Raw genomic sequence first — 25,366 nt, forward strand, 5'->3', positions numbered from 1 at the left:
AGATATAATCTAAAAGAGATATTTTTAATGTTCATTATAAAGACCTTTAAAGTTCTATCTGTGGATCCGCACTGACATTGAAGAGGGCAGCTGGCAGTGTAGGTTTAGCAATCCTCTTTATAATCCTGCTGAGTGAAGTAACTCGAGACATGCTCTAAGGTTTAGCCAAATCCATGCACAGGTGACAACAGTGTCATATTAGCATGACAAATCTGGCTTTAATTTAAGTATGAACTTTGACACTATGAAGCAAGTTGGGTTCCTGATGGTGTAGAAGTGCACATTTAGGACCCTTTCGGAAAATGAAAACAAGCCTAAATGAAGAAAGTAATCAGAATTTGCAGTCACCAAAGTATTGTATTTTAAGGGAAAACATTATGCATATATGTTCAGTATCAACATTAACATAATATACCTGCTGATACAGCAAGGTGACTGCAGTGGATTTTTCTAACAGGGCATGCAGGCTTCATAAAAGCATGTAAACAAACAGATTAGACTTACTTTTTCTGTAGAATACCATAGAAAAATATTTTAAAAGGGTTTAAAAGTAAAGGCAGATCGAGAATCCAACCTATGTAATAATTTAATGCCATGTAATGAACATCAAGTGGCTTACAAAGATAACCTCCCAGTCATAAATATGCCGCCTTTTAAATTGCTGACTGACTCATGTTCTTCTAAAGCAAATGTTTATATTTACAAACAGTAATCTGCTGATTAAGCGTAATTTGACTTATATTATTCACACAAGAAAACGTGATTCTGTTAACCTGTGTAGAGAAAGACTTCTGTAACTACCAGGATTGACGTGACAAAAAAGGGAAGGGTGTACAGCTATTTGATCATATTTCAGGAAGGAATTGTTCCCGTATCTTCATATTGCTCTCCGAGTTGTGGTGCCTTTTTTTTCACCTTACATGATTTTTACAGAAAGATGTTATTAATATTGTAAAAAGACATAGATTTCATTGTACACCTGAAAAATCTACATCACTGTATATTGTTATTATATTATTTATATTGTTATTTATATGAATTTGTAAGATAGACAAATCTAAATAAGTAGTCTGGAGTTTATTGACCTTCTTTTATAATCCTTTATGCACTGTTGCTGTTTGTTAAATGGATTTCACTGCCTAAATATGTATTTCTCCTAAATATGCACCAGTATATCTGCCCAACATCACTATTGACCAGCATCAGCCCTGTATGTGTATTAAAAATATAACAGACTTTATTTTTACAGTGCTCTGTGAGGTTTTTACATGTTTTTTAATTGTTTATTTGAACATCATTTTTTAAGTGTTACTTTTGAAGCAAATTTTGTACTTTGAGGTGAGTTGTTGATGCCAGAGGTTAAAGGAGAAGCTCAAGATAACCTGCCAAAGTTTACAATGAGTATCAGAATAGAAAGAAAAGATGATTTGAGTGGTTTTAAATATGGCATGGTTGTTGGTACTAGACAGAGTGGTCTGAGTATTTCAGAAACTTGTGTTTTACTGTAATTTCCTGCACAAAATCTTTGGTTTACAGGGAATGAGCTGATCTGGAGCTATTTGTTCTCCAAAAAAGAGAAAATATTCAGTGACCACCTTTTTTTCTGTGTTATAATTTCCTTGTTGACAACACTGCAGCAAATCTCTGAGGAATGTGTCCAGCTCTTTGTTGAATCTATTGGCGTATTGGCTTCCCTTCATTGGCTTCCTGTTAAATCCAGAATTGAATTCAAAATCCTGCTCCTCACATACAAGGTCTTAAATAATCAGGCCCCATCATATCTTAATGACCTTGTAGTACCATATCACCCTATTAAAGCACTTCGCTCTCGTACTGCAGGCCTACTTGTTGTTCCTAGAGTATTTAAAAGTAGAATGGGAGGCAGAGCCTTCGGTTTTCAGGCCCCTCTTCTGTGGAACCAGCTTCCAGTTTGGATTCAGGAGACAGACACTAGCTCTGCTTTTAAGATTAGGCTTCAAACTTTCCTTTTTGCTAAAGCATATAGTTAGGGCTGGACCAGGTGACCCTGAATCCTCCCTTAGTTATGCTGCAATAGACGTAGGCTGCTGGGGGATTCCCATGATGCATTGAGTTTTTCCTTTCCAGTCACCTTTCTCACTCACTATGTGTTAATAGACGTCTGTTATTAATCTCTGTCTCTCTTCCACAGCATGTCTTATCCTGTCTTCCTTCTCTCACCCCAACTTGTCGCAGCAGATGGCCCCGCCCCTCCCTGAGCCTGGTTCTGTCGGAGGTTTCTTCCTGTTAAAAGGAAGTTTTTCCTTCCCACTGTCACCAAAGTGCTTTTTCATAAGGGGTCATTTGATTGTTGGGGTTTTCTCTGTATGTATTATGGTTCATGGCCTGTATTTGTATAGCGCTTTACTAGTCCCTAAGGACCCCAAAGCACTTTACACATCCAGTCATCCACCTATTCACACACACATTCACACACTGGTGATGGCAAGCTACATTATTGTAGGGTCTACCTTACAATACAAAGCGCCTTGAGGCGACTGTTGTTGTGATTTGGCGCTGTATAAATGAAATTGAATTGAATTTAATCTATGCTACAAAGGTATCAAGTACCAGATTTTTTTCTAAACATGAAGTATATTTTCAAAAAAGAATCAGGAGAATCAAGATTTTTTAAAGTGTTGTTTGCCACATGTTAAACGTCAGTAGAGTGCTCACTTTAACATTTTCTCATAATGGAAAGTCTTTAGTTTGGTTTACATGAGGATGCCTGTGTAGAATAAACAGGAGTCAGGAAGCATGATGTACACTGACTCATTGTTAATTATTGCACAATTGCCTACTCTGTTTTTACAAGGGTGCAAATGGACATCATACTGATTTTGCAATGAGGATCTGGCAGGGTAAAGACTCCACACACGGATACACACCATGTCGAAACAGAAATTAGCCTGTTTTCTCTAAATAAATCAGAATCTACAACCTGAAATCGAAAGACCTGCTGGAGCAGCAGATAGGTTTTAGTTTCAGCTCAACAGCTGTAAGGCTGATTTAGTCTTTGCTGTGGCTTTCAAAACAGGAAATTCAGTTTTTCACCTCACTATTTCAAAGTAGCTGACACATAGCTACGTCAAAGGATGTTGTGGTTTTTTTAATCCTGCCGCAAGAACATAAAAAGTCAGTAGAGATCAATGAAATAGCTGAATTTATGATTTTATTGTTTGTCTTTGCTATTGCTGACACCTACTCCATACAGCACAGATGCTATAAAACAAAGAAGGACATGCAAATACTTTCACAGCGCTTTGTAATCATATAAAGGAGCTAAAGCTGATGGAGATGGGCAGTTTGATCCTGTAGTTTTAAGATCAGTTCTGCATCTAAAAACCTGATATAATCAGCTCACAAGGACAGACTCTTAAGGTTGTTACTTAATGGGTGGGTCATACCAATCATACCTTCAGGGACCAAAAAAGAGGGAAACTGTCTCCTCTAGCATACAAGGAGGCCTCATTGTGATTTAAATAAATGACTGAGGGCCATGGTGTTTTCCCCCTCTTCTGCTTATCCTCTTCACACTAAGCCAAAACACCAATTACACCTGCTGACCTCTTTTTCATGGAAAGGTTTGACAAAAATTCTCTCAGGTTAGAGGCCCAGGAAACTCCCAGTAACATTAGAAGTGTTATGTAATGCAGCCCTTCCTCCTGGATCAGCAACATTGTGCTGCACAGGAGAAAGAGGGCCTATAAACACTGTGTTTGCACATGTAAGGGTATTTAACAAACAAGGACAGGAAAGTTGACCAGATATCTTTAAAAAGTACCCTAACCTTTGCTCATACATACTACACCAAGATAACCGTAACTGAATAAACCATGATTTGACTAAAGAAAAACTAGAAGAGAAAAACAGGCTGATGAGTTGAAGTAAGATGATAAAGTGATTCAAAAGATGACACGTCTTCTAAAAATGATCTGTCTTAGTAATCGTCTATAGAATTCTGAACTTTGTGTGTCTATAACAGTTATTTTCAGTGCTGATTACAGGTCTTATAATCTGATTCATCTCAGCTTTTCTTTTTCATCTTCAGGTAGAGTAACATCAACAACCAAATTATACTATGAGAAAGTAATTTCCAAAGCGAGAAAATACACCGGTCACAAAAACTACACTGTGAAAGGTAAACATTTTTCATTGATTTTGTTCAGATTTATAGTCTGAGTTTAAGTTTTAAGCAATCCAAGGTTTTACAGACATGATATAAAGCCAAGAAGTTGCCATAAATTGCCTCAACTGTTTGTTAAATTTCAGCAGGCGACCATATGCCGCATGGCTGAGAGCAGCTGGCCCGGGTTCGAGTCAGACCTGCGGGCCTCTGCTGCCTGTCTTCCCCTCTCTTTCCTGTATCCATCTAAAAAAGCTGAAAAAAGGCCAAAAAAAATTTTTTTTTTTTAAAAAAGCAAAAGTTTATGCTTCTTCAATCTTACATCTTGCCTTCTTTTCTTCTTGATTATGTGTAAACCTAATGGAGGAAAACCTGTGTAAAGTTTCATGTAGAAATCATAAAAGCTAGGTATGGATGAGTTAGATTTCTCATGTTGACTCCCATCAGCTCTTCAAATGTGACTCATGCCTCATCTGCAAAAAGTCTATTAAACTAGTATATAGATAACGTGATGAAAGACTGAAAGCTTAATTTGGTCCCCAGCACAGCGGGTGGAGAATAAGACAAAATGTGAGTATTAGCATCCTGCAAAAAATAGAAATTTCATAAAATGGCACAATACAGAGACAAGATGCGATGCAAAAAGTTTTTTAATGCGGCAATTACACTACAAGGAGAGCAGTCAAAAATAAGAAGACGTTTTTTTTTTTTAAACAAGCATACATACGACTCCAAAGCAGAACAGATAAATAATTTATATTTAAATGATCGGTTCCATTTCCCCCTTAAAATGTTACTTTTTTTACAGAAATAATGGATTCACCTACCAGTGAACTATTAAATCATATGCAAAATTAGGTCATGCTAATATAAACTATTTAGAACTCCATCTATCACAGATGGATACAGACCGGCTGTAATAAAAGGAGACTGAATATTATCCTGTTCAGATGTTCTGTTAATGAGAAATAGGGTGCTTCTGTAATTTATTAGGCTACACATTAACCCTTACATGTGTATATACATTATGGAAATACATCTGTATTATTGGGTAGAGGGATTGATTCAGACACTGATAAGCTGGGGGAATAGTTCATTAGCAAACATGTCATTAGCAAACATGTCATCCCAGGCACTCTCTGCACACAGGGGGGACGACATGTCGCTGAAAGGGGAAGGGGAACCTTCATATCCGGAGTCGCTGTAGGTGTCCGCCAGACAGGCTTCTTTCTCCAGACTGTTGAGGGCAGGAGAGGAGGGTCCAGAGAAAAGCTCAACTGCCTGACTCTGACTATTACATGCAGGGATGACCACTTCCTGTGGTTCATCTTTGACGCAGATGGTCTCCTCCTCCACCATGACCTCAGTAACGGGGAAGGCTACCTCGTCATTCTTCTCATTTGTGCCGCTCTCCAAGTCGGTGTGCTGCCCACTACTCACTTCCTCCACGGGCTTTGTATAGATGTGGTCAAAGTGAATCAGTTCATTAAGGGTCTCCAGCTTAACTGATGTGGGCCCCACAGTTGGAGATGGGGTGGTAGGTACTGGCTCACCCCCTCCGAGCAACAGGACCTGCGGCTCCTGGCAGTCTGGTTCACAAGACTTGAGAAATAACTCTGGGTCAAGGATGTCCAGAATGCCCAGCAGCAAATCAGACTAGGGAGAGAAAGAAAGGGGGTATAAGTATTCGTTCTGAATTGTTGTGGAGCTTTGGTGGAAATCTTAAGACCCACACTTTAGCAGGGACTCACCTCATTGTCTGAAGAGTCAGGACTATCTGTATCCATTGGGAAGTCTTCAGATTTAGGGACTGCTGGGCCTGCACCTGCTGCGGAGGCACACATAGCCTGAGTGCTGCGGACTCAGAAGACCCGATCCCCAAATCTGCATCGTTCCCGGTGGACAACATAACCTGAACCTTTGAGGGAAAAAAAGATTTAAAAAGAATTAATACAATTTTCCAATCCCTGCAATCCAGCCCACACCACTTCCCCTCTCAGCTCTCCATTCTTTTTTTACCTTCTCTTTCGAGTCAAGAGTGTCCAATCCAAGTCTTTGTCTCAGTTCCTCATTTTCTGTGAGCAGGCCATTTGTTTTTTCCCGGAGTAGCCTGTTTTCAATGTGAAGTTTCTGATTCTGCAGGAGGAAACAGATGTCTGTGAATGAAACCTGCAACAGTTTCAGGAACTAAAGTGTGAAGTATCACATGAAATGGCACAAACGGTTAAAAAAAAAAAATTGCTTTGCATTTCTTCATACTAAGACATGCAATTACAAATTAATGCTATGGCTATAATGTGTAACAGTGTATACCTCCAGCTCCAACTCTAGGACTTGTTGCTCCAGCTCCCCCATTTTTGCCTTTTTTCTGTCTCTGGCTGTCTGAGCTGCCACTCTGTTCTTGAGTTTCCTGGGAAAAAAAGGAAGGAGTGGGGGGAAAATTAGTTTCCACGATGCTGACTAAGCCCTCTGACATGACTTTGAGTTCACAGTACTGCGCAATCACCGGCCATGTTCCTGCCACGCAGGCAAAGCATGATATCAATGTCCTGCTCTGTAACAGCAGCATTTAAATCCCTCACATACTTTTGACCAGCTAGCTTAAAGTGCAGCGCAGATACGATAACGTTTATGATATTTAACAGCTTCACATGACAGTTGTTATAGTGCGGAGATAACCTATTTACACCGCTATAGTCACACAGCATTTGAGCTTGCATTTATATTTTCTTGGCATTTGAACTAAACCGTAAACATAGTACCTATTGTCTTGCTAGGGGATCGATATCTTTGGGTGTGTCTCTGTATTAATTTCTTGAACAATGGCCCCATTTACGCTTTAGAAATAAGTAATTACACACAGATATAATTATAGATAAGGGTTTATTTTTGAACAAACCTGCGAAGCGCTTTCTCTTCAGGACTCAAATGTGTGAGTCTCTGTCTTTTTCGCACCGGCGGCCCTGCAGAAGTGTTGGAGTCTGAATCCGACGACACTTGGCTGGCCGTTGACGGTAAAACGACAGAGATGGGCCGGCTGAGGGCCGTCTGTGAGCCGGATTGCTTCCCTGATATGAGAAGGACTTTGTGGGCTCCTCCAGCCCCAGCTGCTACAACCACCATGTTGATGTATCCTGTTGTGTTGCTGTCTGAACTCAGAAATTACCGGGTGTCCGTATTAAAGTCAGTAGAAACCTTTAGGTTTCCCTGTTGACCCGAGCCCCGACAATTCTCAAATGCCTAAAGAAAATGGGCTGTGTCTGCGATCTTTTCTACCATCGTGGTGAAACCCGATAGGCTTTCAGCTGCTCTGACGCAATCAGCTTGAAGCTTGTGATTGGTCGCAATGCTGATGTAAGTTTGCACATAAAGTGTTTCACTCTGTTTGCAAAGTAAAATCGAGTTCCCTGTAATTTCCAGTCAAGCCTTATTGTCACATAAAGTCTAAATTTTTCAGTCCGTTATTTTTGCCTGCTTGCATGGGACTTTTTATCAAGTCCACATTAATATATTTATTAACTAGCCTCACTCGTGGATCTCCAAGGCTTATTTTGGCATAGATGGACCCAGCCTTTTTTCCATTGTGTGTGCAGCATTTACAAGCTTTCTGTTCAGCAAAGTCTAAAAGTTACCAGCTACTATATTAGTCTGAAAGGCAAAATGCCTTTATGCTAACTTCACCTTTTTTTTTTTTTTTTTACCTCAATTCGTTTCTTTTTTTTTTAATTAAACATTTATTTTACCTTCCAGCTATCTGGGTAAATTGTGCTGGATAGAAAAGTTTCCTCATTCTTTTCTTTTCTAAAGGATTCTAATGAAGCAACAGGCTTTACAAGGCCTTCCCTGAAATACATTTCCTTTTTCCTGGACTGGTGGACTGATTAGCTTATTATTTTGTCTGTGAAATAGTTCCTGTCAACAGACATTTGTATATCTTTTCGAAATTAATTTAAACAGTATTTTTTTAGCTATATTTTATTACCTGCATGTGATGTCTTGCAGAATTTAAAACTGAATTAGTCAGGCAACATAAATCTTGATCCAGTGCCAAAAAGCCAACGCTTTTTGAAAACAAAACAAAACAAGAGGTGTTAACGGATGAGGCAGCAGTGAAAGATAATAATTTATAGGACCAGGCGTAGCTTATAACCTGGTAGACTTTGTCTACCTGCGTTCAACTACAGTAAAATTTCTGAGATGGCTTAGTGCCAACAAATACTCATGCACGGTTTCAACTGAAGCTGCCACCCAAAAGTAAACAGGCCACAGTCAGAAAGAGAAAAGACATCAATCGACTTCACAAGTACGCACTCTTCCTCAAACTTCTATTTGTCCTCAAACAGGAATTCACATTTTTGCAGTAACTGGCCACCATTATTGTTTACAGCTTGTAGCCCTTTGCCCCTACAGTTTGTCACCTCAGCAGGAGTAACTGCAACAGCTAGAGCAAACAGTGGCCTGTTTGCGAAGCTTTACAGGCGCTACAGAATCAGCATGTGAGAAAGTGAGAGCCTCGGTTTATGATCAATTGAAGAAAGGAAACAGGATTTAAAAACAGGATGTGCTGTATTTCCAGATATAAACATAATAGGTCAAAGCAAACAGGAAAAAATGTGTGAGCGTTCCTCTAAATTCCCCAAATGTAAGTTTCTTTATGTCAAGAAAGTAGGCAGCAATACAGCAGTTCATATTATACACTAGCCTTTAGCTCTAGAATGAAACTGTTATTTCTGACTTGGGGATGTCCCATCACACTTATATACAAGTGTCGCATTGGCCATCAGTGAAACGACCTTCTATATTTGCAGCATGTAGCTGTCAAGTTAATGCTGGAGGGGAAGGGAGGTTTAATAACTGCTAAGGGAGTTTCCTTACTGTGTGTCGTACTTTACTCTCACTACGTTCTGTTCTCGGTGGATATCTGTCATCAGTAAGTGTAAGAAAATGTCCAGCGTGTCAGTTAACATTCAAATGCCACTTGGAATTGTTCTGCTGAGCATTTTAAATGCAAATGATGCCTTCAGTCTGCAGTATTTCCCTGCATTTCACAGTAGAATGTCCCAGTGAATCCCACCACAGATTTAGACTATACAACAGAGTGTGGTAAGTACCTCATGAAAATCCTCTTAATACATGATTTGCTTACATGGGTGTAACAACACAATGCAAGCACAAACAATTAAGACTCAACAAACACAATTTGAGACGAGGAGATTAAAGAGTCTTAAAATGTGAAGGTCACTGCTGACCAAGTGGATAAAAAGAATGTAAAGTGTACTTCGAGAATGCAGGAAAAGGGGTCTTGAAGAGCATCTTGAATTCTTATGTCATTAAAAAACAACTGCTTTGGTGAAATCTCCCTGTTTTCTTTTTTTATTAGGCCACTGGAATAGCTCTGTACATTGTTTAAAATGGGAAAACTAGGCAGGGTTTGTCTAGTGATTTAATATATAGTTCAGAATTTTGAAGTCTGGACATACTTGTAAAGTGTTATAATTTCCTAAATCCTCATTTTTCCAAGATGTTAGTATTTTGGGGTTCAAGTTACATCACAGAGCCTGAGGAGAGCATCCTGACGGGAAACATCTTAACCTGGTTCAGGAACAGCACCATGCAGGACAGATGAGCTCTACAGAGGGTTGTGCGATCAGCTGAGCGCACCATCCGCTCCGAGCTCCCTGACCTGCACTCAATCTACAGCAGGCGGTGCTGGACCAAGGCCAGGAAGATCGTGAAGGACCTCAGCCATCCCTGTAAAGTTTCAAGAAGGAGTTATGAGCCAAACAAAAGCGCTCTCTGATATGAATAAAAGCGTGATTGTTTGCACCTGGCTTTAATGCGTCGCCACATGAGATTCACTGTTAGAGTAACAATAGTAGGCTCTATACATCAGCACACCATCACATGGAGTCTGCATTTACATTGTACTAGCATAAGAAGGCAGCACCGCTATCAGCAAGGCTATAACATCTGACAAACACATTCTTCCTCTTACAAATAAGAAGTAAATATCCTAAGCAATAAAAGACACCCTCCCTCAGTGCAGTTCATTCACGAGTTTTGGTTCCGCAACTGTCTTATGTCTGTTGTATTGCTCACTAAACAAGCCTTGCATAAATAATGCTTTATTAGACACAATTGACCCCACTATACGTGTGCTGCACTTGCTTTGGGTGTGATTTACTATTAACCCTTCAAGTGCTGATGCCAAACTTGTCAATGCTTAGAAATGGTAGTATTTTCTGATTTTTTTTTATTCTTGTTCACCGATGGTGGAAATATGTCATCTGTTTTTTTTAAAACAGTGTTAACAACATATTTAATGTTAGTTTATATACTGTGTTTATTTGCTCATAAAAAACGTTTTATTTTAGGACTGAGTATTAAAGTTGTATTATAGCCCTGACCTACTTTAGTTTTCTGGGAGAAATTAATCTTCATTGGAAAGAAGACGAATTGTTTGAATCTGCTGCAGAGCACGCAAGCTTGTGAAGAAATGTCAGGTTTGTTAAGTGAAACGTTCCATTGTTTTACATTCTAATAATGTGTTAAAGTGTTGAGAAACTATATTATAAGTGTTAGCACAACTCTAACTGACTGACATTATTGGCTGCTTTAAATCATTGGTTACACAACCAGGATTCAGATAATCTTCCTTGGAGGCCCGGAGAGGGACCGTGTGCAGAGTTAAACCTATGTATAGTCCGCCTTGTCGCTAGACTCGGCTCAGCCAGTACTTAAACACAAACACAAATGCAAACAGTGATAGACTCACAAACTCAGAAGTGGGGATCCTCCCTGGAGTTCAGTGTTGGAGTCTGTGATTAAGGTGGGCGGATCCACAAAACCACAGTTTAAAATGAAAGAATCCCAAAATCATCAAAAAGCCTCTCAGGGTGTATGAATCACGTCTATTTCTTCCAGATGGAGACATACTGTAACTGTGATACAAGATATAATCAGGCCTTTTAAATTAAAGTTGTAGCCTGCTGTATCCACACTGTTGTGCCAAAGGAGGACATACTTACTATTCTGTTTGAGTACACTGTGGTATGTCAACCACCCACAACTTGCATGTTTGCCTCTGTGTTCTTCACTTGGCCAAGTCTCTTCCAAGAAAGAAAATGACAATGAATAAGCTTGATTTGAATTACTACTGAAACAATAAGTTTAAAGTGAAGCAAATATGTTCTTCCTTTTATAACCTACCCATGGATTTGATACTGGTTATGTAACTCTTATGCTAGTAAAGAGGTAATTAAAGTAATTACATTTTATGCCGCCTACATTTCATCTACGTGTGCAGTTAAATATTTTGTGTGTTTCCATGAATGTGAATTTAGCACTAAGGTGGGCCATTATGCTCTCCAAAATGACCGGAATTGATCACTATTGAAATAACTTTATAACTTAGATTTGATGGCTAGTCTGGCGATCTGTATTGTTGACTCTGAAGACAGGCAAAATGAAGAAATGTGCATGCCAGCTTTAAATAACTACTGCTCGTGGCTTTGTTTGCTGTCAGCTGCACCAGTTCTATCCTACCCTGCACTCCACATCGTTTTTTCTTCATTACAATCTTAATTAAAAACAATATTACTAGATTAAAGTACGTGTCAGCACTCATGATTCAATTAAGAACAAAATACTAATACGTGTTTAATTAGAGGCTGTTATCAACTTAGCATCAGTTGTTTTTCTTTTCCAGGAAAGGCCTGGTCTGTACAGTGAAGGCTAAGCATGCAGAGTAAACAGCAACACCCGTGTGTGCTCATCAGGGCGGCCGCTCTTGTAAATGGTGGTGGTATGGGGCAAAGCCGAGGTGAACAATGGAGGTGAGTGGGGTTACACCCTGGGACCACAGCCAGCTGCAGAGGGAGGTGGGTCAATGTGTCTGCAAATACCTCCTTCCCACTGCACATCTCGCTCCCTGTCCACACCCACCAGGGTGTTTGTCTGGCCTGGAGGTTTCCCACACCCTCCACCTCCTGCTCTCATCTCCTCTTTCTCTGTGTTTTTTCTCCTGTCTGTTTCTCTTCTTAAATAAACAGGATGCTAAATATTTATTTAGCATGCATTTTTTTCATATCTTTTTACATCAAGGTGTTATTTTAACTTCATCTTTTCACAACACTTAGGTCTGTGTTGGCGAGAAAGCTTTTGCAACTCTGCTAATGCAGAACTGTTGACTCACTGCAGGGTTATTCCACTTCTACACTAATGCTGCACTAACACATCATCCAGCAGCTCATTCAGTCCTTTGAGACAGTAAAGTTACTAGCAGGTGGTTGTGCATCTGAGTTCACGTACCTGTTTGCTGGCCTGTCTACAGATAAGGCTTATAAGACTTTGCATATGTGACAGTTAAGACTAGAGGGACACTACAAGTTTTGAGCAGTACACACATGGCCTCACCTTTGGTTCAAAGAAACCATGTTTCTCTTTGATGCATCACAAGTTGGGGTTTTTTGCATTGAAGAATTAGGAGATATCACAGGAAACAGTAAAACTGAATGCATCTTTTATCATTTTTCCTAAATCCAGCATGTAACCTTGTTGGTCTATAATTGTCTTAGAGTCTCTGGGAGCACTTTGTTCACCCAGATAAGCCATGCTTTGTTAGTGCAGAGGCTGACATAGCGCTCTTTTTGTTTGATGGGCCACATTTACTCTGGTCTCATTGTACTGCCAGACAGACGACAACAACAACACTTTTGCCAGTAACAACACAGTAATGTTCAGATACAGAAGAAGACGATCTTGCAGGAACCTCATGATAACCTGAAACCACCCCTTTTGGAGGCGTTAATATATGGAGTTATAGTGCTCTGTTGCTGTGCAGCCACCTCAGCTGTTATTATGTTTAAGAACAAGATTAAATGGTTTTGCACTTGTGGTTGAAATCAACTTCCTGACCATTTATGTGTCAACTGAAGTATCTTAAGTCCCCTGAAGACTGTTGTACAATTAAACTGGCAACAATGTGCTAACTTACTTCACCAAAGAGACATAAAGTAGAGTGAATGAAATTAGAGTGCCACATAAAGTAGATTATAATTAGAAGGAAAAACTATTACAAATTCCTTGTATGTACACATTCAGCACTAACATGCATGAGTCGGTCTGTACTTGGACAGATCTGATGGATTGGCTCCACTATGATGCAACCCAGAAGCAAGAAGGAAAACGTCTGTCCTCAACATGATGAAATCTGTCTTAATCTTGCATTAATCATAACCTAGGCCATTGGTCATGACTGTCACTTCCTCTCTGCCTAGTCAGATATGTGTGTTGCACACATCCTATAGTGGCAATGTTTTTAAGGAGTAATATTCATTTTTATATAACATGTCACGCTAATACCCCGGCTGAAGTTTGCTCATGGAGAAGTCATGTGTGCTACTGCCCCCTGGTGTTTGTAACAGTACATTGCAACCATCTTTGAGTTGAGCTATTTTCAATGGAAGGCGGAAAAAAACGTTTGAAAGTAGCTACATCTTTATTTTATAATCCCATCTCTCTTTTTTTGTCTCTGGTGTTTCATTCAGCCAGAGGGAAGAGACAAACCAGTTCAATTCAATTCCTCATAAGAGATTTTTTAAAAATACCTGTGTCTAATCTCCATGTGAAACAGTTAAGCCGTTCTTACCCCAGTTCTGCGTGTATTACTACAATTTTCTGGTGCATTTGTTACTTCTAGGATGGGCTATGGTAATTCCTTATTTTTATTTTCTGAAAGCTCCCTCAAAAATCTTCAGTTGATCCAAAATGTTGCAGATAGAGTACTAGCAAACTCGAGACTGCCCGAATACCTTGTCCTTATTATCCGCATCCCTATCACATTAGAGATCACATGGTATATTATACCGACTGAGCAATTTGCCAGAGTTTCCAAAAATACAATGGGAACTAGAATCTTCAGCCACAAGGCTCCTTTCCTGTGAAATCAGCTCCAAGCATGGATTCGGGGGAGAGACAGCCTCTTTACATTTAAGGGTACATTTAGGTTTCAGACTTTTCTTTTTGAAAACGATTATTATTTGATTTGGATCAGGTGATCTTGAGCCATCCCTGCTACAGGTCCAGGCTACTGAGGAAGCTCCCATGATGCAATGACCTCTTCTCTTTTTCACTCCCTGTGTGTTCATATGCCACTACTGTAAGTAATCTAAACAACTCTCTCTCTCTCTTTTTATTGCTCATTGGTCTCTTTCTCCTCACATTCAAAACCTGTCACTACAGATGGCTGCCCCTACCCAAACCTGGTTCTGTTGGAGCACTGTACCGTCACCAAGAACTTTCTAACAGGGAATTCTTGCATTTGTCTCTAACACAGTATTACCTTACCCACATAAGGGAAACTGACCTGAATGCCACTTAGTGTTTCTTTAGTGACACGATCCACACTCCCAAGGCAGCACAATTAATCCCCTTTTATGAGCTGGAGAGATGATTCAGTTGTTTATTTATGAGGAAAAAAATTAAAATTCACCACATCTCAAGCTGTAAATCCACCAAAACATGTGGTGGCTTAAAACAAATGGCACAGCTGACAAGGCTATGCCAAAATGCATGCTTAAACAATGCAAAACAATAGATATACAGTGGGGCAAAAAAGTATTTAGCAGAGGTGTGGACTCGAGTCACATGACTTGGACTCGAGTCAGACTCGAGTCATTAATTTTATGACTTTAGACTTGACTTGAAAAAATGTTCTAAGACTTGTGACTTGACTTGGACTTTTACACCAATGACTTGGGACTTGAATTGGACTTGAACCGGTTTACTTGAAAAGACTTGATATTTTACCCCAAATATAAAATTTAACATGCATATTATATAGAGATTGAAAATGTGACGTCATTCACGGGTAGAACCGCAAAGGATTCTGGGAACTCGTGGCAAGCGGTACTAGCGCACGCAGGCTTTCAATTGAAATCAGTCACACAGCGATAAAAAGAAACACAAAAATGTCAAGAAGCTGTTGTATTATTAACTGCAATAGCCGGTCGCATGACAGCCACGAGAAGCTGACGGGTAAAGAGATCGGTTGTTATCGGATTACGTCGTTGAAGAGAAATTGTTCAAGCCATGTTTCCGAAGTAACAAAGACGCGACGGATGGCCTGGATCGCAGCCATTCAAAGATCAAATATAACATCCCAGAACCCTCCAGCTCACAGGTTAGTCTGCTCCAAGCATTTACACGAAGGTCAGTGTTTTTTAGTAGTTAATACGTCACTTTCATAACATAATTGGTGATATAGGTTACAAGCAAGTCTGGCGCTGAACAGAAATTGTCGCGCTATGCTCCTTTATTTATTGTGCATAAATAGTGAATTGTCCTGACACAATATTGCGTTTCGCTTCTGTTATTATGGTACACTGACAAAAACATATACTTTTATTCACAGGATAAAACAGTTGTTTTGTATCACTAATTGTCCAGTACGATTACAGCATACAGTATTATTGTCACTGCTACATTTCTGTGATGGGTACCAGAAATTATTTCCACTACTAATTAATTACCGTTGAACTCAAAGGTTCTATTAATAAACGGTTAAGGAATGTGTATTTATGACGACAATTTGTGAGACTGGTAAACTTATGATACGTACGATGGTCTTTCGTTCTACACGGTGCATTTCAAGGTCCTGTACCCATCCGTCGGTAAACTGTACCTGGGCTTGTTGCAGTGACCGGAAGTTACTAAACTTCATGAGTGTATGCACTCACTCCAAGAACCGTATGATTATAAATATGCATATAAATATGCTACGATGAGATAGCTGACTTCATCTAACTAGCAAATGTTTTCCAGGCTACGTTGGTGATTCAGTTTTTTTTAATGTGTATGATATTTTTGTCATGCGATTTTAAAGCTGGTCCTACAACCGCATCCAAGAATAACATGCAGCTTATCTCAGAACTGTCGGTGAAAATTATTCTTGGAGCTAGGTTTAATTGAGCTGCATTTTAAAGAGGTGCAATTTCACAATTTGTGTAGATTTTCTAAGTTCACTATTTTGTCATGTGTTGAGAAAAACACAGATTTTAAAATTACATGGTCTAATATTTACATTTAGCATAACTGCAACATTATTTTTTCTTTTTTTTTTTTTTTAAAGACTCGAAAGGACTTGAAATTCAAAGTTTCAGACTTGTGACTTGACTCGGACTTTTACACCAGTGACTTGAGACTCGACTCTGACTTGCCTGACATTACTTGAGACTTGACTTGAGACTTGAGGATAAAGACTTGAGACTTACTTGAGACTTGCAAAACAATGACTTGGTCCCACCTCTGGTATTTAGTCAGCCACCGATTGTGCAAGTTTCCCCACTTAAAATGATGACAGAGGTCAGTAATTTGCACCAGAGGTACACTTCAACTATGAGAGACAGAATGTGAAAAAAAAAATCCATGAATCCACATGGTAGGATTTGTAAAGAATTTATTCGTAAATCAGGGTGGAAAATAAGTATTTGGTCAATAACAAAAATACAACTCAATACTTTGTAACATAACCTTTGTTGGCAATAACAGAGGTCAAATGTTTACTATAGGTCTTTACCAGGTTTGCACACACAGTAGCTGGTATTTTGGCCCATTCCTCCATGCAGATCTTCTCGAGAGCAGTGATGTTTTGGGGCTGTCGCCGAGCAACACGGACTTTCAACTCCCGCCACAGATTTTCTATGGGGTTGAGGTCTGGAGACTGGCTAGGCCACTCCAGGACTTTCAAATGCTTCTTACGGAGCCACTCCTTTGTTGCCCGGGCGGTGTGTTGTGGATCATTGTCATGTTGGAAGACCCAGCCTCGTTTCATCTTCAAAGTTCTCACTGATGGAAGGAGGTTTTGGCTCAAAATCTCACGATACATGGCCCCATTCATTCTGTCCTCAACACGGATCAGTCGTCCTGTCCCCTTGGCAGAAAAACAGCCCCATAGCATGATGTTTCCACCCCCATGCTTCACAGTAGGTATGGTGTTCTTGGGATGCAACTCAGTATTCTTCTTCCTCCAAACATGACGAGTTGAGTTTATACCAAAAAGTTCTACTTTGGTTTCATCTGACCACATGACATTCTCCCAATCCTCTGCTGTATCATCCATGTGCTCTCTGGCAAACTTCAGACGGGCCTGGACATGCACTGGCTTCAGCAGCGGAACACGTCTGGCACTGCGGGATTTGATTCCCTGCCGTTGTAGTGTGTTACTGATGGTGACCTTTGTTACTTTGGTCCCAGCTCTCTGCAGGTCATTCACCAGGTCCCCCCGTGTGGTTCTGGGATCTTTGCTCACCGTTCTCATGATCATTTTGACCCCACGGGATGAGATCTTGCGTGGAGCCCCAGATCGAGGGAGATTATCAGTGGTCTTGTATGTCTTCCATTTTCTGATGATTGCTCCCACAGTTGATTTTTTCACACCAAGCTGCTTGCCTATTGTAGATTCACTCTTCCCAGTCTGGTGCAGGTCTACAATACTTTTCCTGGTGTCCTTCCAAAGCTCTTTGGTCTTGGCCATGGCGGAGTTTGGAGTCTGACTGTTTGAGGCTGTGGACAGGTGTCTTTTATACAGATGATGAGTTCAAACAGGTGCCATTCATACAGGTAACGAGTGGGGGACAGAAAAGCTTCTTACAGAAGATGTTACAGGTCTGTGAGAGCCAGAGATTTTCCTTGTTTGAGGTGACCAAATACTTATTTTCCACCCTAATTTACGAATAAATTCTTTACAAATCCTACCATGTGAATTCATGGATTTTTTTTTTTCACATTCTGTCTCTCACAGTTGAAGTGTACCTCTGGTGCAAATTACTGACCTCTGTCATCATTTTAAGTGGGGGAACTTGCACAATCGGTGGCTGACTAAATACTTTTTTGCCCCACTGTACATATATATTGCATACATATGCAAAATGCAACATGTTTGTTTATGTATGCAAATCAAACAATTCTGGAGTTAGGACATGAGGTGAAAGCTGAGAAATGCTGAGAAATTATCTTTGTATTAAAAAATCCTCATTCTTCTTCTTCTTAGTGGTTCCCCCTTTAGGGGTCGCCACAGCTGCTAAATCCTCACTGGTGCAGAGTAATGGAAATGGGCTGACATTTATAGCCACAATGATCACTCAAAGCATTTTAGACTGAAAGACAAATTTAACCGTACATTCTTACAGGGTTTTATTCAGTACACCATATCTACCTCACATCCATGCCCAATTTATAATCACAAAATCCACACAGGCACAGGGAGAACATACAAATGCACCACAGAAAGGAAACCAGGAACATTCTTGGTTTGAGGTGACAGTGCTAACCACGGTACTACTGTGCAGGGTTGCCTTACATTTACCAGTAAGAAAAGCCTGTCAAATGCCTCTAAAGCAAAAAAAAAAAAAGATTCCTGTGGTCATGTGGTAGAATTTAAATAATTTTGATTGTTATAGTAGTTTTAGGTCATTTGTTTATAAAACAAACTTCTGTTTGCACTTAATGACTCAGTATCATAATTATTCCTGGTAGCTAGATAATGTCAGCACTCTGCACTCCCTGCTATCCAAATGGGATTGGAAGACCAGTAATGCGATTGAAAGCTACACAGCTGTTGCATGTGTTGCCATTATTTTTTCAAGTGCTGATTCCAAGGTCAAAGGTCAACCTTTAAATATAACCTTTGCAGTTGAAACGCATTTAAAGATAAAATAGACTTCAGAGGTTTGACCTACATGCGAGCTGAAAATCCATTTAAGTCTCAATGATTTCAACAGCGTGAGATAATAACTAAATTTCCTTCTGCTTCACACAAAGCTCTGATTTCCAAGCAAAATTGAATTTGTGTTTTACCAGCTACTAGTCTGAGCTGAAGTCCCTTTGATGTCTCCTTTAACTGGATCCTGTATGTGTGTGTGTCTATGAGCATATGTGCGTGAGTACCCATTACCACAAAATCAGCAGAAAACAAAATAAGTCTCACAGACATCAAAGAGACCCAGGAGGGAAGATGATCTGTTTTGAGTCATGGCAAACCACATTTCTCTCCCCGACCAGTTCTCCAGTCATCCCTCACTCCAACCACGATCCTTACATCTCTACTGCCACCCAACCACTGGGTGGCACATGCGGCAAAGTGTTGTAATATGTCAGCATGTCCTCTCACGCAAGATCCCTCCTTTCAAACCAGAATGAGTGATGTGCAGAACAGCTTTTCATTTGAGGATTTAGATGTTTGGGATTTGGCGATGCCTGTAGTCAGAAGCAACAAGAGAGCAATGAAATGGGAGTTTTGGGGGATTTGTTGAACCATCTGAGGGAGTGAAAGGGCCTTAATAAGGAAGAAGAGTGAGGAGATGGGGATAGGGGAGATGAATGAAGATGAGACAGAGATACTCAAAGATGGTAATTTTGTATCTGCAGTTTGGCAGCTTCAAACAGAATCTTTTCGGGTTTAGTGCTCAGTGGGATGTCAGTTAATGACGCTGCGCTGCCAATAAATACATTTAAAATATCTAAGAACAAATAAAGCAGTTAATTATAGAAAAGGATATTACAAAAAGATTTGTGTAGGCCCACAACTGTTTCTCAGTTTGGATGCATTAGTTGATTTTTTAAAATTTATTATCACGTTAACACATTGGGAATGTTGTCATTGCAAACAGTTCATTTGATGCTTTGTGATCCAAGTCACTGTGGGAGGTTTCTGTATTAAACAACAACAACAAAAAACCCTTCCTACCAGTGGGCTCCCAACTGCTTATACAAACACAGAAACCCAGCAGTCACTGCAAGCAGATGCGGTATTGGACGGTCTTCTGAAAAAAACAAAACAAAAATCCCTAAAACTGTTCTTTATCAACGCTTTTACAAATTGCCTCTATTGTGTTAACTATTGGCATTAACTGTAAAATAAGTTTACAATTATTTCAATTATCTTAGCTTAACATAAAGTCAGTAAACTAAAGGGAATAGAGAGAATGACTTGTCTAAATCAGCCAAAACCCACATTTATAGGTTCATAACATCATCATAACTAACACTTTATATTGCCTTTGTTTAAAATCTATTCAAGAAAACTTGTTTTTATCGTGCTGGACTGCATTTTTTTAGTGGGCATTTAAAGAACCAATATGAGTTTGTTGCAAATGCAACACTTCAGTAACTCCTAAAATTAAACTTCTGCACATCAATATTTTCTGAGAGAGACAATAAAAACAGCCCTTTTTCATTTATAATCATAGTAATAAAAAAAACAAACCCTGATGTTTACATCAAAGAAAACTCTTTCCCAATGTAGTTTTCTAAAGTGGAAGAAGTTACCTAAAAATGATTTTTGTGTCCACGCACATGCACGCCACTCTCCTGAGGGCTTCTCATCTGTCCCCTGTCTTGCTTCCTCTTCCACTTTCCTGCCACGTCGCCATCGGCCAAACCCCTCGCTCTTTTAATTTGTGCTCATTGATGAGATCAGTCACTTTTTCATTTTCTCAAAGCCACACTTTCTGATATATTGTGCTTCAATTTTTCTTCAGATAAAGGCATGCCAACACATTGTTGTTTTTTCCTACATTGCTCACACTCCAATCAGTAGAATAGACATTTCCATGCCTGAATAAGCACTCTGCTTGCTGCTGTGTGTGGGCATTTGCATGTGTGTGTATACATATGAGAGAGATTCCTTCCATCCCTCCAGTAGTCCTTTAAGAACATGTTCCCACCTGTGTGAGTGTATCACCATTATATCCTCTCTATCCCCCATGTCTCAGAACAGATTATGAGCATTGAAGCTGACTGAAATTACTTTGAATTCTCCAAAGCCCCTAACCCCTGGGAACATACCTGTTCTTGCAAGCCTCAAATGTACAGGTGCCTCATTTCAAAAGACTACAGCCCTCCTCTCTTTTTCTCCCTCTCCCCTTTTCCTCTCTCATTTTCTCCCTCCACCCTTACGGCTGCAACTTTACCCCTCCATTGAACTAGTGGCCTATTGAAATACCTCCTCTGGTCTAGTCTGCACTTCAAAGTCGACTTTCACCCTGCAGCCAAATCCAAGGAGGCGGCCCGGTCAGGAATGAGTCCATCCCTCTGAATAATTAGGACTTCAAAGTCTGTAATATTTAGTTATGACCTGTTTGAAAACTGGAGAACCCCTTTAAAAAAATATGTGATTGATGCTGTCGTTTGTCCACAAGCTGACTGTTACTGTCTGACCAAAACTACTCACAACTTTAGTTAGATTAAGTTATCCTTTGAATTGTAAACACTTAACCTCTTTAAGCACACACGTAGTACAGTAATGGTAGTAATAGCAACTCAGTAGTTTACTTAATATTAAGCAGTTAATTGAAATTTAGGACAGTCTGAATGTTTGTTTCTGCATTTATTGTTACATTATGGCATAGTAGCCCTTACTTTTTCACATTATGAGGGCACTGTATAGTGGATAAAGTTTTTTAGGGTACATCTTCTCAACTTCAGCAGCAACTCTTTGTTTAGACACGGTCAAAACAACCTGCTGTCTTTCAAACTGAGCATCAGAAGGTGGAAGGCAGGTGATCTGTGTTCCCTTGAGTGAGGTATGGGCTGAGATTTGGGCCAATTTCCTGATTCTACCATACCGATGTGCATTAAAATTTCTGAGCAAACTGGTTAAATCTATGAATAATTGAGCCAGTTCTGGAAGCAAAGGTGGGTCCAACCTGGTATTAGCAAGGTGGACCTAATAAAGTGACCAGTGAATGTATAGTCTTGTAATTGGATAAATTGGTAGTGGATGAGTTTAATTTCAATTTAATTTCAATTTTATTTATATAGCGCCAAATCACAACAACAGTTACTTCAAAGCGACTAAAGTTTTTCTCACTATTTTGTAAATAGGAAATAATTTCAGGCATAGTCTCTAATTTGTGTTCGTTGTGTTATTTAAAATAGTAACATAGACAAACTTCAGACAGGAGTACCCAGAGATTGCACTCAAAACCTCACTAGTAACCATGTAAAGCATCTTAAGGCCTGAGAAGAAATCGACCCCAGTGAGTACATAATATTTGTTGTAATCTAAGAGACTATTTTCAACAAAATACAGTCCTTTCTTGTCCTTTTTTGTTAGCTGTTCCGGCACCTACACTACCTCTGGAAAGACACACAAAAGCCTCTGCCTCGTGAAATAAATTGGTGTAAATCTCCAGTGAATCCTCAGTGTCTCCGTGGCATTTTGAGAATTAGGCTGCCCATGTATCACCAAAGACAGAGATTAGCCTACAGAAGGCGAGCCACCTTTCCACATAGCTCTTATTACCTTTTATCCTCTGGTTTCACAATAAAAGTCAGACTGTAAGTCTACAAGAAAATGACCTTACGTGTTACTGGTTGTATGAAATCAGTATTTTCTTTATGGTGTCAGTTGCTCAACTTAAAATGTGTTTTAACACAGAATAATGTTTTTTGTGAAATGTAGTCCTTATTGGACTTAAAAAAAAAAAAGAAGATGAAGAAAAGCAGCATTTTCTTATGTTGGGGCTACTCAGACCTAATCCTCACTCAAAACACCAAGATGGCGGCTGGCGATTGTCTGTCTTTTATGTACAGTCTATGTTTAAATCGTATTAGTGAGGGGCCTGAGCATATGTGTCATGATCCCCAAAGAAGGACCTCTTGGCATTGTTGCATTATTTCCACATTGCCACTTTAACTTCATCATGAAACCTCATTTGTTTTGGCAAGCAATCCATAAATAATGTTTTCAAAGGACTCAAAGGAGTCTCCATCATCCCACCCTCGGTGCTGGTATTTTTCCCCAACTGTCCCCTCAACTTATAATTCGTTGCAGATCGTTTCATGAGAGTTTCCCACTGTGGTTTGTTCAGTGACGTCATTGCAAACATGCAGCATACTGCGAGCCTGTTGGAGTCAGTAGTCATCCTCGTACTGGGGAAATCATAATCTGGGGGGCAGTGGGGCCCCCTAATTGCTTTGTGTAATAATACGCTGCAGCGATGCACTCTTCTGGGATCCATGAATGTAAATGCTCCCCCTCCTCATCATCTCCTTTCTTCATTAAAACATAACGTCAGCACTGTACCAACAAAGGGACAATTCACAGAGGCTGGAAGCCTGGTGCATGTGCACAAATGTTCCCTTTGGGTATTATTAGTAACCCGTGCTCTTGTGTATTTCATATTTATTTATTTATCCAGCCAAGTCAATTAAAGCCAAATTCTTATCAACAATGGCATGCTTGCAGGGGGGGAGTGGATGGGAAAACTAAGCTGTACAAAATAAACAACAGTTGTTCTTTTGCATCGGTGTTGATATAAAAAAATACAGTCTTCATGAATTACATTATGTGTATGACACTGACATTTATCCCAAAAAATGCACATCTGCGTTGTGTAAAATTGGGCAGCATCAAAAGAATGCAAAATAAATGGAGAAAATCAATCATTATTTATTTATATTTATGATCAACAGAGTAAATATTTAGTCTGACAATGCTGCAAGCATTTCCAAAACCCCCAAATGAGGTGGACTTACAGTTCAAAAATCACCAGCCCTCCCCCCCAAAGCATCAAATCCTTAAAATGTTAATTACAGTCAAAACACTTTCTTCAGCTTCAGTTTTGTTTACACCACAGAGTCAGAAGAGGAGAAGATAAAGAGTGTTTGAAAAGACAAGAGAGGAAAGTGCAGTGTGGCTTTGTAATTTCACATGAAACATCTTAAATCAGCCGAAGGATCCCACAGAAATCCCCCAACTGAATAGCTCACAGAGAGAGATGGGACAGTAATGCACAGAGCTGAGCCAGCCATCACTACTCAGAGCCGTTCTCATCCTCAGCACTCACTCAGCCTAAACAAGCAGACAGCTGATTCTTCTCAGGGTGGCCCGAGTTTAGACACTGGTGCAGATAGACCGGAGCGTCAGGAGAGGATCCGCAGCTGCTGCCGAATCTCCGAAATGTGACAATTTTTCCGCATACCGCTGAAGCAATAATCAATTTAACAAATTCAGACTATCGACCGTATATCCTTTAAATATTCTGGAAGATAAAATCTAAATGACAGGAAACTAAAAATGGAGTTTAAGCATTAAAAAGTTGCTGTGGATTGAAATCTTACAGCATCCAGCAGAGGGCAGACTTGCAATAAAAGAGGAATAAGCCCTTTAGTGAGTAATTGGATCACTGTAACTCTTCTCCTAATGCATTTTGTGGTCCTTTAGTAAGCTGATAAGGTAAATCTAATTAAATTTTGACCATTATGCCTGCAGGCAGTGCTTTCAAATTCCCATCAGTTATGTATTTATTCGGTCAAATGTGCCCGAGTTTCATTTCTGTTTAAGAGTGAGAGAAAAAGGAGAGTGTCACAAGGCAAATACGGCACATGTGGTGTGGATCAGGATTCATAAAACTGAGGGGTGTCCAATCTGATCTGTAAATTATTGTCATGCTGAAGGCGCTGAAGAACTTCTTAAGTCTTGGCTTTGAATTGCCACCCCCACACCCTCCTCTCCCCTCCTTTCTTTTTTTTTTTTTTTGAGTCCAAACACATGTTGACCATCACGCTTTCCTTTCTTTCTTCCACAGGCGACTGCATTCTTGACCTGAAAAGTCCTCACAGTTGGTTTTCATAATCACACTGCCACACAGCTGACAGCAAGATGAAACCTTGTTTTCTACGCTTTTTGGGATATTAATCACTGTGCAGAGCTCTTACATTTTCTGCAAGAGGCCAGTGTGGTGAAACTACTGCAGACTAGTCTCTCCAGAGCAGAATCAGTCTTTTTTCATTATTGTTCTTTAATATTTTGAGAGGAGAAAAAAAATGGGCTAGCTTTCTGCTTCAAATATGAGGGAGCTTTACTAGACTATATTTTTTCTCGCAGCCTACATTAAAGACAGAACAATGCACGCACAGTACCATCATCACTTGCATGGTACCATGAGTGCTTTTCATGAATTGTTCAATTGCACAAAGATTCAAATTATGTTTTTTTTCCCTTCTAAGAATAAAAAGATTCTTATTCTCAGACACATAATGAAGCCTCACGGGCAGTGAAAGAAAAGGCAGCAGGCTGAAGATGTTCCCCAGGAGCTGGGCTGCAGGGAAATTTCACAATAGACCCTTTATTCCAGAGAGTGACTGAGTAATAATTCTTCTGCAGTAAATAACAGCAACAGTTTGTATAAAAGAGAAGTGCAGTGGACACATTTTAAA

General features: G+C 39.8%; 1 protein-coding gene across 1 annotated transcript; it reads right to left on the reverse strand.

Annotated features, from left to right (window-relative positions):
• Positions 1–5,478: 5,478 nt before the first annotated feature.
• On the reverse strand, positions 5,479–7,396 carry xbp1 (X-box binding protein 1). The gene is made up of 5 exons (XM_085426287.1): positions 7,044–7,396; positions 6,458–6,554; positions 6,164–6,280; positions 5,896–6,062; positions 5,479–5,800 (listed from the first exon to the last, which is right to left on the reverse strand). Exons 1-5 carry the CDS (start codon positions 7,265–7,267, stop codon positions 5,623–5,625), a joined length of 783 nt encoding a protein of 260 aa, XP_085282413.1. The 5' UTR covers positions 7,268–7,396; the 3' UTR covers positions 5,479–5,622.
• Between the last annotated feature and the right edge of the window lie 17,970 nt (positions 7,397–25,366).

The sequence above is a fragment of the Rhamphochromis longiceps genome, linkage group LG12, assembly GCF_057381845.1.
Source record: "Rhamphochromis longiceps isolate RC_006_pf linkage group LG12, R_longiceps_female_GT1.1, whole genome shotgun sequence".
Lineage (NCBI taxonomy): Eukaryota > Metazoa > Chordata > Actinopteri > Cichliformes > Cichlidae > Rhamphochromis > Rhamphochromis longiceps.